Here is a 15,656-nt window from a genome sequence, read left to right as displayed (position 1 = left end):
GTGGCAGACCACGTGTAACAACACCTGCACAGGATCGGTACATCCGAACATCACACCTGCGGGACAGGTACAGGATGGCAACAACTGCCCGAGCTACACCAGGAATGCACAATCCCTTCATCAGTGCTCCGACTGTCCGCAATAGGCTGAGAGAGGCTGGACTGAGGGCTTGTAGGCCTGTTGTAAGGCAGGTCCTCACCAGACATCACCGGCAACAGCGTCGCCTATGGGCACAAACCCACCGTCGCTGGACCAGACAGGACTGGCAAAAAGTGCTCTTCACTGACGAGTCGCGGTTTTGTCTCACCAGGGGTGATGGTCGGATTCACGTTTATGATGGAAGGAATGGGCGTTACACCGAGACCTGTACTCTGGAGAGGGATGGAGGTGGAGGGTCCGTCATAGTCTGGGGCGGTGTGTCACAGCATCATCGGACTGAGCTTGATGTCATTGCAGGCAATCTCAACACTGTGCATTACAAGGAAGACATCCTCCTCCCTAATGTGGTACCCTTCCTGCAGGCTCATCCTGACATGACCCTCCAGAATGACAATGCCACCAGCCATACTGCTCGTTCTGTGCATGATTTCCTGCAAGACAGGAATGTCAGTGTTCTGCCATGGCCATGGAAATAAAAGTGCTGAAAATAAATTTGCTCCCTATTTTTAAAAAGAGAACAAGCTATGAGAAAATACTGGAATTTTGGTGCAGCGCAAAAATAATATTGCAGGCCTCCCAGGTGGCACAGTGGTCTAGGGCACTGCATCGCAGTGCTAGCTGTGCCACCAGAGACTCTGGGTTCGCGCCCAGGCTCTGTCGTAGCCGGCCACGACTGGGAGGTCCGTGGGGCAACGCACAATTGAGCTAGCGTCGTCCGGGTTAGGGAGGGTTTGGCCGGTAGGGATATCCTTGTCTCATCGCACCAGCGACACCTGTGGCTGGCCGGGCGCAGTACGGCCCGCCACAGGTGCATGGTGTTTCCTCCGACACATTGGTGCGGCTGGCTTCCGGGTTGGATGCGCGTTGTGTTAAGAAGCAGTGCGGCTTGGTTGAGTTGTGTTGTGTTTCGGAGGATGCATGACTTTCGACCTTCGTCTCTCCCGAGCCCGGAGTTGTAGCGAGACAAGATATTAACTGGATACTACGAAATTGGGGAGAATTTTTTTTTTTTTTGCAATATTGTCAAAACGATACTATATCGTAAAATTATATCCCGATTTGTAACGGAAAAAAACAGAACCTTCATGTTTGTTCCACAAGAGACATCACCCATACAGAATGCTGGCTTTATCCGTGGATTAAAGGGATAGTTCACTAAAATAATTGGTTTCTTTACACTTTAAGCTGTCAATGGACAAGGTACACTATAAAAAATAAAAGTATGTGGACACCTTCAAATTAGTGGATTCAGCTATTTCAGCCACACCTGTTGCTGACGGTGTATAAAATTGAGCACACAGCCATGCGATCTCCATAGACAAACATTGGCAGTAGCATGGCCTTACTGAAGAGCTATGTGACTTTCAGCACAGCACTGTCATAGAATGCCTCCTTTCCAACAAACCAGTTTGTCAAATTTCTGCCCTGCTAGAGCTGCCCCGGTCAACTAAGTGCTGTTATTGTGAAAAGGAAACGCCTAGGAGCAAGAACTGCTCAGCCACGAAGTGGTAGGCCACACAAGCTCACAGAACGGAACTGACAGACGAATCTGGTTTCTACAGATGCCAGGAGAATGCGACCTGCCTGAATGCATAGTGCCAACTGTAAGGTTAGGTGGAAGAGGCTGTTTTTCATGGTTCGGGCCCCTTAGTTCCAGTGAAGGGTAATCTTAACGCTACAGCATACAATGACATTCTAGAAGATTCTGTGCATCCAACTTTGTGGCAACAGTTTGGGGAAAGCCATTTCCTGTTTCAGCATGACGATGTCCCAGTGCACAAAGCGAGGTCCATACAGAGATGGTTTGTCGATCGGTGTGGAAGAACTTGATTGGCCTGCACAGAGCCCTGACCTCAACCCCATCGAATACCTTTTGGAATTAATTGGAACGCCAAATATGACCCAGGCCTAATCACCTAACATTATTGCCAGACCACACAAACTCTTGTGGCTGAATGGAAGCAAGTCCCTGCAGCAATGTTCCAACATCTAGTGGAAAGCCTTCCCAGAAGAGTGGAGGCTGTTATAGCTGCAAAGCGGGGACCAACTCCATATTAATGCTCATGATTCTGGAATGAGATGTTCGACGAGCAGGTGTACTTTTGGTCATGTAGTGTATGATGTCAAACCAGGCTTGGGTTTAGTTTCCCTGGCACTTCTCAAATGCTAATATTTTAGCATTTGTGGCACGCATGGCATGGTACCCATCTTTTTTTGTTGTTGCACGTAATGTCCAAATCATTCTAAAGTGTGGCTAAATAAAGTCACTTCGATTTGGACATGACCTAAGACATGCTAACCTCTTACCATTTCAATAACGGGAGGTTAAGCATTTTTGGGGGGTATGATATGTATGCCTCAACTTTCTCACTGATCATTATTCACGATTCATTCAGGATTATCCCTAATCATGTTAGCATCCACATTAAGTCTTTAGAAACATTATATTCTTATTTACAATAAGTGACTACAAAATAACACAATACATTATTTATATTGAGCACAAAATAATCGAACACAACCAAAACAAACAGAAAATGCATTCAACAAGTTTGTAGAGCCACAAGCTTGATGTAATTGTTGCGTGCTAGGAATATGGGACCAAATTCTAAACTTGACTACTTTAATACACACAGGTGAATTTGTCCAAATACTTTTGGTCCCCTAAAATGGGGGGACTTACAAAAAAGGATGTAATTTCTAAACGGTTCACCCGATAGAGGAAAATACCCTCAAATTAAACCTGACTGTCTGCACTTTAACCTCAGTCATTTTATCATTTCAAGTACAGAGCCAAAACAAAACGTGTCACTTTCTCTACTTTTGGAGCTTGCTTGTAGGTACCATGACTTGCATGGGATTTGTGATCAATGCTAAAACATCAGGTCCTCCAGTTCTAAATGCAACAGACTGTTTTGGGTGTAAATGTAATATTCATTGTTGGCGTTGGATGGTGTTCCGGTGAGTAACACCACTAACCTGTATCGGTTGTTCCTGGTACTCCTTGGGATCATTCAATACCAGCCATGCTTCCACACTGACCTTATCTGTCTGGTCTAACATTGACCTCTAAATGTGTGTACACACGTACCCAACCGTACACACATGCATGCCTCTGCGCGCACATGCTCGGTCAGTTTATCTGTCAGGTTTAGCTGTAGTGTACTCTCACACACAGGTTTTAATTTGTCTGCACTGCACAATAAAGATTTAGAATGTGTTTTTGATTGAATTTACTGCAAGATCCAATGGGTTTGCTGACCGCATTATCTACCAAGAGAATTCTCTTCGGTTATAATCACAGCCATGTATATAATCTCCCCCCCCCAAGCAGATACCTCAATGGCTCTGAAAGCACTTCACTGGACTCTAGGTAATCTGGAAACCATATATCCTGAGGCTGCATTTATAGTAGCTGGGGATTTTAACAAAGCTAATCTGAAACCAGGCTCCCTAAAATTTCAGCATATGGAATGCGCGACTCTAGCTGGCAGCATTCTGGATCATTGCTACTCTAACTTCCGTGACTCATACAAAGCCCTCCCCCGCCCAGCTTTTGGAATATCTGACCACGACTCCATTTTGTTGCTCCCCAGCCTTATAGATAGAAACTAAAACAGGAAACGCCTGTGCTCAGGTCCGTTCAACGCTGGGCCGACCAATCGGATTCCACGCTTCAATATTGCTTCGATCACGTGGACTGGGATATGTTCCGGGTAGCCTCAGACAATAACATTGACGTATACGCTGACTCGGTGAGTGAGTTTATTAGCAAGTGCATCGGTGATGTTGTACCCACGGTGACTATTAAAACCTTCCCCAACCAGAAACCGTGGATTGATGGCAGCATTCGGGCAAAACTGAAAGTGTGAACCACTGCTTTTAATCATGGCGAGGCGACCGAAAACATGACTGAATACAAACGGTGTAGCTATTCCCTCCAAGGCAATCAAACAAGCTTAGCGTCAGTATAGAGACAAAGTAGAGTCGCAATTCAACGGCTCCAACACGAGATGTATGTTGCAGTCAAACACTAATTACAAAAAGAACCAGCCCCCGTCGCAGACACCGTCTTGCTCACAGACAAATTAAACAACTGCTCGCTTTGAGGACAATACAGAGCCACTGACACGGCCCGCAACCAAAACCTGTGGGTTCTCCTTCACCGTGGCCAACGTGAGTAAAACCATTTAAAATGTGTTAACCCTCGCAAGGCTGCTGGCCCAGACAGCATCCCTCGTTTGATACCCTAGACCCACTCCAATTTGCCTACCGCCCCAATATGTCCACAGATGACGCAATCACACTGCCCTAACCCATCTGGACAAGAGGAATACCTAATGTAATAATGCTGTTCATTAACTACAGCTCAGCATTTAACACCATAGTACCCTTCAAACTCGCCATTAAGCTCGAGACTCTGGGTCTCAACCCCGCCCTGTGCAACTGGGTCCTGGACTTTGACGGGCCGCCCCCAGGTGGTGAGGGTAGAAAATAACATCTCCACCCCGCTGATCCTCAACACTGGGGCCCCACAAGAAAGCCCGAAGAAATTTGGCTTTCCACTGAATACTCAAACTTTTACAGATGCACAATCGAGAGCATCCTGTCGGGCTGTATCACCACCTGGTACGGCAACTGCTCCGCCCACAACCATAAGGCTCTCCAGAGGGTAGTGAGGTCTGCACAACGCATCACTGGGGGCAAACTCCCTGTCCTCCAGGGCACCTAAAATACCTGACGTCACAGGAAGGCCAAAAAGATCATCAAGGACAACAACCACCCGAGCCACCGTCTGTTCACCCTGCTACCATCCAGAAGGCGAGGTCAGTACAGGTGCATCAAAGCTGGGATCGAGAGACTGAAGCTGTTTTTCAATCTCAAGGCCAACATACTGACTCAAACTCTAGCCACTTTAATAATTGGATGTAATAAATGTATCACTAGTCACTTTAAAACAATGCCACTTTATATAATGATTACATACCCTACATTACTCATCTCATATGTATATACTGTACTCTATACCTTCTACTCCCTCTTGCCTATGCCGCACGGCCATTGCTCATCCATATATTTATATGTACATATTCTTATTCATCCCTTTACACATGTGTGTGAAATTGTTAGATATTACTGCACTGTCGGAACTAGAAGCACAAGCATTTCGCTACACTCGCATTTAACATCTGCTAACCATGCGTATGTGACCAATAAAATGTTATTTGATTTGTGAGTGAACTCTGATTTTGAAATAAACCTATTTTGGATAGATGGATGATGGGTGCATGAGACTGATGCTAATTGTCAGTGAGTGCATTTCCCTTTTCTCACCAATACTTTATTGTTTTCGCAGGTGTAGACGGGAATACTCAAAAGATCGAATTTGTCTGTGATGAGAATCGCCATCCACCAGAGACCTAAGGTATGGTAAGAGATCAAATGCACCAATAAACAATGAATGATGTCAGGAGAAAAACAACCCACAAAGGCTGTATACCAAATAACTAGGAAATCTGTTGCCTAAACATTGGACTGTTACCATGGTTACCCCATGGATATTCAGTCTGAAAGAAGTCTGTCTAAAAAAAGATGTAATTGTTTCTACAAGCCAGAATGTTAAATATTTATACTTTACCGGTTGTCCATGCGGTTGGTCCTTTTGACGGTGCTAGGTGTAAATGAGCTATCCAAAGAAATGTTTACCTGACTTTTTGCAGAGCCGGTAGGTTCTGCCGCATGTATTTATTCTCATGACGCATTGCACAATATGTAAACAATAGCCGAATGTAACGAAAAGTGGTCGACCGACGCACATTTCCTCGCAATCGACTGGAAGTGATTGGGAAATTCGCCTGCCGATTGCGTGGGACAACGTTGTATTATGCTCGGCCATATTGTGCAAGTGTTTGTCGCTTGCGAAGCACTGATATACAGACCAGTATACTGAAGGTGTGGCTGATAACACTTCCCTGTGGATATGTTGTCCCAATTACCTCTGATGTAGGGACGAAATCGGCAGTTGAAATTAAGTTTGTTCAACATTCTGACTGTTGGGGAATGCTGAGCCTACATGGTAGAGACCAGAGTAAGTGTTTCCCTCTTGGATTCTAAAAGAGGCTAGGTAATCTGATGCAGTCGAGTGTACCGTTTTCAAACAAACATGGAAATATCTATGATGATTTGTCAGAAAATGTCTCAGACTGATGGTAATTGCATAGTATAGCTCTATTTGTGTTTGAGGATTGTTAAATAAATTGATCCTTTTAAATTATATTTGAGCCATTGAAGTTGAGTTTTGAATGGTTAAAGTAATTGTTCAGGGTCAGATACATTGAAAATGACAGACAAATACCCAGTGCTGTATCTTCTGTATTGGAACAGCAAGAAGGAGCACAATGAGTTTTGCTCTAAATATTAGCTATGAGTTTGGTCATTAGACTTAACACTAGAACCGCTGAAGCAGTTACAGTATTTTGACTGCTCATTAATAAAAATAAAAAGTCTTACGCTGCCATTTAAGTCATACCCCCCTCCGTCCTTGACTGTTCCTTAGTCTATATAACACACTGTTGTTAGAATCTTTATCACAAACAGAACTGGAGTTGTAACCAGTTTTAGGAGGGCATGTTTTACTTTAAAAAAAATGGTTTCCCCGGTTGCCCCACCTTTCCTTTAGGGCCTGAGAGTGTTAATTTGGTAATGACCCCGATAATTACTTTGAATCTGAACCTAAACTATACTGAAACTAATTTCACACCATCCTGTATAACAGATGAAATACATTGAGTAAAGTATGATGGCGCAAATGGGTGAGTTCATGAGCGAGGGGAACGATGCATAATTATGTAATCACCAATTGTGAAATTTAACCATTCTAATTAAAATCTTAATGGTGTGTACCCGATATCAGTCCACCGAATCCAAGCAGTCTTATCAGTCTACGTTGACCTACATGGAGTAGGCTACACAGTGAGAGCGTGTGTAATTGTACATGCTGAAAGGCTTTCCATATCTGGGAAAAGATCTGCAGCAGGTTAGCAAGCGTCAGAGAATGTGGTGATGAGGCTTGTGGAACCTTACATTGGCAAGGGGAGAAATGTCATGAACAATCTGTACTTCACTGGCGAACAAGTTGCTTGCAAAGAAACAAGCCTTGTTTGCACCATTAACAAAGTGAGACGGAAGTTCTCTCCCTCAAAATAAGGGACCTGCACAGCCGTTGTACTCCAAGGGTGCTGAAGAATGACAAGACAACACTCACACTTTACCAAAGCAAGGCAAGAAAGAACGTTTCTGTCATGAATCATGCTGACAGTTGCCATCGATGGGGACGCAGAGAGAACCGGAGACCGTTACACATTACAACCAAACAAAGGTAGGCCTATGTCAATGTGAAAGTGACAAAGATTTGTGTCGACTGTTAGGACAAGGATAACAGAATTGAAATACAACTTATATTAATGAAATTGCTTTGTGCTGATTGTCACTTTATCAAGCACACTTGCCATTAATGATGTTCAGGCTATATTATGATTTCATAATTTGACTACGTCTTGGTTGTAGTATTGTTTTTATTTAATTTTTAATTTTGTCGTTGTAAAAATAAGCTGTTGCCGTGTTCCAACACCTATGCTTTCTGTTTCATAGTTGTAACAAAGGCACTCTACAAATAAAATTGATTGACCACTTGAATGTGTTTATGGTTTTTTACTATTTTTATTTGAAATAAAATTAATGTTATTGTTACCCAATACATTAAATAATTTTTGCGATAGCATGCATTACACTGTTAGAATGTGGAAGTCCGAATGATTGCTCCATTAGCTTAAAAGGGGGGGTCCCTCGAGGCCCAGCGGTTCTAGTGTTAAATTACACCACTTGATCCTGTAATACCTCATGTGCTTGTATATGTACACCTACTGTATGCCATTGGTTTAATTGGTGGTGGGTCAGAATGCTTGAATTACTTAACAAATCTGTCTTTCAACTCATCCCTACAAAGACCTTGCAAAACAACTGCAGCCAGGCACTAAGAAATGATGGGTTTAGTGTCTGGTCTCAAATCATTAAGAGAGGGGATTACTGCTGGTCCAGAGAACCCCAGGAATGTGTTGTCCCCTCTGGTGACCCAACACACCGCTGATGAAATGGAATTGAATTAATGGGGTCGCCCACTGTGCTGCCTGATTAAAATGACACACCTTTGATCCCAGAGAGAGGTGACCAGGCTGCCCCCCCCCCCCAGGGATATGTAGGGGACGTGTGTGTGTGTGATTCACTCGGCTGTGTGCTGCGATCCACCTCCACACCCCAGAGCCTTCTCACTGGGGGGCTGGACCTCTCAGGTGCAGAACTGGTTGCCTGGTTTCGGGTCCATGGGTATAAAAGACTGCGGAGATTGAAGCTGGAGCCCTTCCAAATATAACATTGTCATGTACAAATAAAGCAAACCGAAACAAAACAGTAAAATGTTTAAACTTTCAATCAGCAGATGTCACAAAGTGCTTCTATAGAAATCCTGCCTAAAACCCCAAAGAGTGAGCAATGCAGACGCAGAAACACGGTGGTTAGGAAACTCCCTAGAAAGGCAGGAACCAGGATCTGAGGGGAGGCCAGTCGTCTTCTGGCTGTGCCGGGTGGAGATTATAAGAGTACATGACCATTAAGGCAGGATAGTTCTTCAAGATGTTCATACTGTAGATGTTGATGATCAGTGGTTAACTTCTTATGGTATAGGGGACGCTTGCGTCCCACTTGGCCGAAAGCCAGGGGAAATGCAGCGCGGCAAATTCAAATAAATTGATCATTAAACTTTCATTAAATCACACATGTAAGATACTAAATTTAAAGCTACAATTGTTGTGAATCCAGCCAACATGTCAGATTTTTAAAAAGGCTTTTCGGCGAAAGCATAAAGCTATTATCTGATGATATCACAACAGTAAACAAAGAGGGTAGCATATTTCAACCCTGCAGGCGCTACACAAAACGCTGAAATAAAACATGCCTTACCTTTGACGAGCTTCTTTTGTTGGCACTCCAATATGTCCAATAAACATCACAATTGGTCCTTTTGTTCGATTAATTCCGTCCATATATATCCAAAATGTCCATTTATTTGGCCCGTTTGATCCAGAAAAAAACAGCTTCCAAATTGCGCAACGTCACTACAAAATATTTCAAAAGTTGCCTGTAAACTTTGCCAAAACATTTCAAACGACTTTTGTAATACAACTTTAGGTATTTTTAAACGTTAATAATCAATCAAATTGAAGACGGGTCTGTGTTCAATACAGGAAGACAACAAACCAACGCTACTTTTCACGTCTTGCGCAACTCTCAGTGTTACGTAGTTCCTAGATGGCCATACTTCTTCATTGCACAAATGAATAACCTCAACCAAATTCCAAAGACTGGTGACATCCAGTGGAAGTGGTAGAAACTGAAAACAAGTTCCTTAGAAATATTCTTTCCCAATGACAACTCACTGAACAGACAGAAACCTAAAAAAAAAAAAAAAAGAATTCTGAACGGTTAGTCCTCTGGGTTTTGCCTGCTACATACGTTCTGTTATACTCAGACATTATTCAAACCGTTTTAGAAACTTCAGTGTTTTCTATCCAAATCTACTAATAATATGCATATCTTATATTCTTGGCATGAGTAGCTGGAAGTTGAAATTGGGCACGCTATTTATCCAAAAGTGAAAATGCTGCCCCCTATACCTTAAGTTAAAAAGGGTGCAACAGGTCAGCACCTCAGGAGTAAATGTCAGCTGACTTTTCATATCCGAGGGAGGGGAGAGAGGTCTGCGACAAGGTAGCACGTCATGGTTCACCACTTTGCGACGTTCCTATGATCGTAAAGTAAACATCTCCAGTATTTAATTTGTCTGAGATAAATATAAGTAGATGTGTCAAATATGAACAAAATGAAATGCTTTAATGCTTGTCTTTTGAGATGGAAAGTAAAATAAGGTGTGTGTGTGTAGCCATGTTAAACCAAACCACACTAAGACGGTAATGTTTCAGTTGTAAACTCAGCAAAAAAAGAAACGTCCTCACTGTTAACTGCGTTTATTTTCAGCAAACTTAACGTGTAAATATTTGTATGAACATAACATAAGATTCAACAACTTGAGACAAACTGAACAACTTCCACAGACGTGACGAACAGAAAATAAAAACAATACTACAACCAAGACGCAGTCAAATTATGAAATCATAATATAGCCTGAACATCATTAATGGCAAGTGTGCTTGATAAAGTGACAATCAGCACAAAGCAATTTCATTAATATAAGTTGTATTTCAATTCTGTTATCCTTGTCCTAACAGTCGACACAAATCTTTGTCACTTTCACATTGACATAGGCCTACCTTTGTTTGGTTGTAATGTGTAACGGTCTCCGGTTCTCTCTGCGTCCCCATCGATGGCAACTGTCGGATGCATGATTCATGACAAACGTTCTTTCTTGCCTTGCTTTGGTAAAGTGTGAGTGTTGTCTTGTCATTCTTCAGCACCCTTGGAGTACAACGGCTGTGCAGGTCCCTTATTTTGAGGGAGAGAACTTCCGTCTCACTTTGTTCATGGTGCAAACAAGGCTTGTTTCTTTGCAAGCAACTTGTTCGCCAGTGAAGTACAGATTGTTCATGACATTTCTCCCCTTGCCAATGTAAGGTTCCACAAGCCTCATCACATTCTGACGCTCGCTAACGGTAATGTTTCAGTTGTAAACTCAGCAAAAAAAAGAAACGTCCTCACTGTTAACTGCGTTTTTTATTTTCAGCAAACTTAACGTGTAAATATTTGTATGAACATAACATTCAACAACTTGAGACAAACTGAACAACTTCCACAGACATGTGACGAACAGAAATTGAATAATGTGTCGGTGGTCAAAAGTAACTGAGTGTCTGGTGTGGCCACCAGCTGCATTAAGTACTGCAGTGCATCTCCTCATGGGCTGCACCAGATGTGTTAGTTCTTGCTGTGAGATGTTACCCCACTCTTCCCCCAAGGCACCTGCAAGTTCCCGGACATTTCTGGGGGGGAATGGCCCTAGCCCTCACCCTCCGATCCAACAGGTCCCAGACATGCTCAATGGCATTGAGATCTGGGCTATTCACTGGCCAAGGCAGAAGACTGACATTCCTGTCTTGTAGGAAATCACGCACAGAACGAGCAGTATGACTGGTGGCATTGTCACGTCGTGTACCACATAGGGAGGAGGACGTCTTCCCTGTAATGCACAGCGTTGAGATTGCCTGCAATGACGACAAGCTCAGTCCGATGATGCTGTGACACACCGCCCCAGACCATGACGGACCCTCCATCCTGCTCCAGAGTACAGGCCTCATGTAACGCTCATTCCTTGGATGATAAATGTGAATCTGACCATCACCCCTGGTGAGACAAAACTGAGACTCGTCAGTGAAGAGCACTTTTGCCAGTCCTGTCTGGTCCAGCGACAGTGGGTTTGTGCCCATAGGCGACGTTGTTGCCGGTGATGTCTGGTGAGGACCTGCCTTACAACAGGCCTACAAGCCCTCAGTCCAGCCTCTCTCAGCCTATTGCGGACATTCTGAGCACTGATGGAAGGATTGTGCGTTCCTGGTGTAACTTGGGCAGTTGTTGGTGCCATCCTGTACCTGTCCCCGCAGGTGTGATGTTCGGATGTACCGATCCTGTGCAGGTGTTACACGTGGTCTGCCATTGCGAGGATGATCAGCTGTCCGTCCTGTCTCCCTGTAGCGCTGTCTTAAGCGTCTCACAGTACAGACATTGCAATTTATTTCCCTGGACACATCTGCAGTCCTCATGCCTCCTTGCAGCATGCCTAAGGCACGTTCACGCAAATGAGCAGGGACTTAATGACCGTTCCACAGGTACATATTCCTAATTTTTTTATGGTTCATTGAACAAGCATGGGTAACAGTGTTTAAACTCTTTACAATGAAGATCTGTGAAGTTATTGGGATATTTACGAATGATCTTTGAAATACATGGTCTTAAACGTTTTTTTTTTTGTTGCTGAGTTGACAACGCACCTTTTGCAGTAATCATCCTCACTGTTTTTGTTTGCATAGTGACACCAGGCAGTTATCGGCCTAATAGAATCACCCTCCTGGGTTAGCTAGAGATGTACTGGTTTCTGCATAATCCGGTTAGCTATGGGTACTGGTTTCTGTATACTCCAATTAGGTAGGGGTACCCTGGTAGGCTCCCCTCACCCGCTAACGACGGTGGAAATGTATGTCTCCTGTACACTTAGGAAGGGTGTTTCATTCAGCTCAGTGAGGTTCTTAGCTGTATTGACAGAATAACCTTAGGGTTGTCTGTTGTAAAGGTGTCTGCAAAGCAGAAAATATAATGAAGCGTTCCACTAATTTGAAGTCTGAGCTCGCACTCACACACTGTACACAGACTGCAACACACACAAACTGATGATTCCCGAGACCTAAACATTGAAGCACGGTCTCTCAGCCGAGTGATTAAGACATTGCGCCCAGTGGGGGGCGTCAGGTGGTCATGCGGGGAGTGGAGACCCCTGGGGACAGAGCACACAGCAGGGGTCACAGCGTGACATCTCACCCGTGCCATTGAGCTTAATATCTGTGAAGGAACTGCTGAAACACAGAGTATAATCACCCTCAGCGTCAGCCTCTTCAACATCCGTTAGGTACCAACCAGGCTTTAGCAATAACACCATCTAACGGGAAATGAACTAAACCCCAACACTATCCATAGTTATTCATCTATATGTTGCATAACTTTTTGTTGCCTGCTGGGTTTTTGTGTTAAGTGCATTTCAGTGGGTGGTTGCAATGACTGACTGTGTATTATAGCTGTGATCTAAAGCAGGGAAACACTAAAATGGCGAAACCTCAATCCATTTGACACCTGGACGTGTGAATGTACAGTATCTAGCTGTGGAGTGTTACGTGCTGAGTGGAACCTTTCTCTCTGTTGTGCCCTGTTTGATTTCCTCACTGGAATCTGTCTAGTTGCAGTGGTAGGCAAGTAGATATGCTGCCAGATCTCTGCTACTGTTGCTCCAAAATGGTGGTGGCTCAAGAGGAAGTGGCTGTGAGGGAATAAATACTGTGTGCGTAACAGAGCAGTACCTAGTGTGATTGCTTGCTTATCGACGATAATGGACTTGATTTATTTAGTGCTTTTCCAGGTGCCCAAAGCCCTGTATATCAGTACTGTAGTAGTTTAAGTGAGCACTTAAATCACCAACCACCCCAAGAAGTCATTTTGATGTCGCTGCTAATTCACATCAAGAACAATTAGGAAAGAGAGAAATACAGTACAGAAAAGCCATGGTGTCGTTGATGCATAGTGTGTCTGAAATGGCACCCTTCTCCCTATATAGTGTACTTTTGACCAGAGCTATGGACTCTGGTCAAAATAAGGGTGGCAGGTAGCCTAGTGGTTAGAGCTTTGGACTAGTAACTGAGAAGTTGTCAGCTCTGGGATTCGATCTTGCAAGGTAAAACTTGTTGTTTTGCCCCTGAACAAGGCAGTTAACCCACTGTTCCTAGGCCATCATTGAAAATAAGAATTTGTTCTTAACTGACTTGCCTGGTTAAATAAAATGTAGGGAATTGGGTGGTCAAAAGTGTAATATATAGGGTGTCATTTTCCTGTTCTATCTCTCAATTCAATTAAAATCAAAGCGCTTCATTGGCATGGGAAATGTTTACATTGCCAAAGTGACAACAGAGCAACCTGTCATCCCAGTGTTATTGGCTCAGATCTTCCTGTGAGGACTAGCTTTCCCTGCTGGTAGCATTACACACCAACACCACAGAGAACCCCTAGCTGCCATTCTACCTGTCGGGAACCAATAGCCATCCATCTGTCCACCCTGTCGTCCATTGCTTGAGTCTTCTTTAGAACAGCCTTGTAGTCTTCCAACATTTGTAGTTTGTTTGAATGGTCTTCAATGCGCAACAACTTAATTTAAAGGTATCTGGTAGACAGTGGTGACCCCCCTCCTTTTTCTAGCACTTTTTTCATTTGATGCCTGTTTTGCATGTTATTTTGGCATTAATACATGTAACATCAGTTTGCAAACAATTTAAAAAACATTTTTTAATAATGCCACATACATACTTGGTCTTTTTTTGCTTAAGGCGGCTCCAAAATGCAGGTGTCTTCAGCCTCGCTCTGTGCTTTCTGTGGCGGAAAATACAGAGCGTAAGGGTTGGTAATGTTCTCTAGTTGGGCCGTGATTGGCTCAGTGTTCTGTCACTCATGGGGACACTACGTCACCGCCAAATCTAAGGGTGAAGCTTCAGAATTTAAGAAACTTGGATGCTGCCGTAGTTACATTAGAAGTTCCCATCCAAGAAGGCTCAAGGTCATTGGCTACAGATAATTTTGTCAAATAACGTTATATCTACAGCAGCTTGATTGGACTGATCATGTCAACATGTATACTCTCAATCTTAGCTAGCAAGCTAGCAGTCATCATGAATCAGTTGACAAGCTACTGGCATAAGCTTTTTAATCCTTGTCATATGAAGAGAAATAATGAAGAGAAATTATAGATAAAACATCAGTGCTCATCGGCCATTGGACATTAACTTTACACAACAAGTTGGAAGTTGCAAATTCAACAATGAGTGGTTTGGAATGAATCAATGGCTAACTGCAAGCATTGCAAAGTAATCACTAGCCTGCTATTCAGTGGAGTGGGTGTGTGGTCCCCTTTCTGGGTTTAAGGTTCTCTTTTCCAAACTTAAATGGATAAACATTCAGCATTGACCATGGTGTCAATCCAGCATGACATCTGCTGCTGCTCAAAACAACTGGAAAGTCAGAAGTGGGAAATCTGATTTCAGTAAGTTCAAGACAACTGGGAACTCCGACTTTGAAAATACATTTTTGAACGGTTATCCAATTCAGAATTGGAAGTCGGGAACTCAGACCTCTTCCTAGAGCACCGACCTGAAGATCAGACATCATCATGATTCTTGAACGCACCATAAATCGAGAGAATACCAGTCTTTGATGGCAAAGTTTGTTGACAAAATTTGCCCACAAAGGACCACTGCGCCACCTTCCTGTTCAAGTGAGCACAACACAACAAGGTGAGTTCAAAAGTGTTGTATGCTGCTGCAAAAATGATGTAATATGCCAAGGAGATATGTATACTGTAGTACTAGGTATACAGTACCAGTCAAAAGGTTGGACACCTACTCATTCCAGGGTTTTTCTTTTGTTACTGTTTTCTACATTGTAGAACAATAGTGAGCACATCGAAACTATGAAATAACACAGAATCATGTAGTAACCAAAAGAGTTGTTACATTTGAGATTCTTCCAAGTAGCTACCCTTTGCCTTGATGACTGCTTTGCACACGCTTGGCATTCTATCAACCAGCTTCATGAGGTAGTCACCTTGAATGCATTTCAATTAAGTGTACCTTGTTAAAAGTACATTTGTTGAATTTCTTTCCTTAATGCGTTTGAGCCAATCA

The 15,656-nt window shown here is 43.3% G+C and overlaps 1 protein-coding gene across 1 annotated transcript in view; it reads left to right on the top strand.

Annotated features, from left to right (window-relative positions):
* LOC121839982 (kelch-like protein 29) overlaps positions 1–15,656 on the top strand; it is a 157,889-nt gene that overhangs the window by 22,715 nt on the left and 119,518 nt on the right. The window contains exon 2 of the mRNA XM_042300891.1: positions 5,516–5,584. Within this exon, the coding sequence (XP_042156825.1) occupies positions 5,555–5,584 (30 nt within the window). The 5' untranslated portion in view covers positions 5,516–5,554. The remainder of the gene's footprint in view (positions 1–5,515; positions 5,585–15,656) is intronic.

This window comes from Oncorhynchus tshawytscha, linkage group LG18 (genome assembly GCF_018296145.1).
Source record: "Oncorhynchus tshawytscha isolate Ot180627B linkage group LG18, Otsh_v2.0, whole genome shotgun sequence".
In the NCBI taxonomy this organism is placed as follows: Eukaryota; Metazoa; Chordata; class Actinopteri; order Salmoniformes; family Salmonidae; genus Oncorhynchus; species Oncorhynchus tshawytscha.
This window is presented reverse-complemented; position numbering and strand designations above follow the sequence as displayed.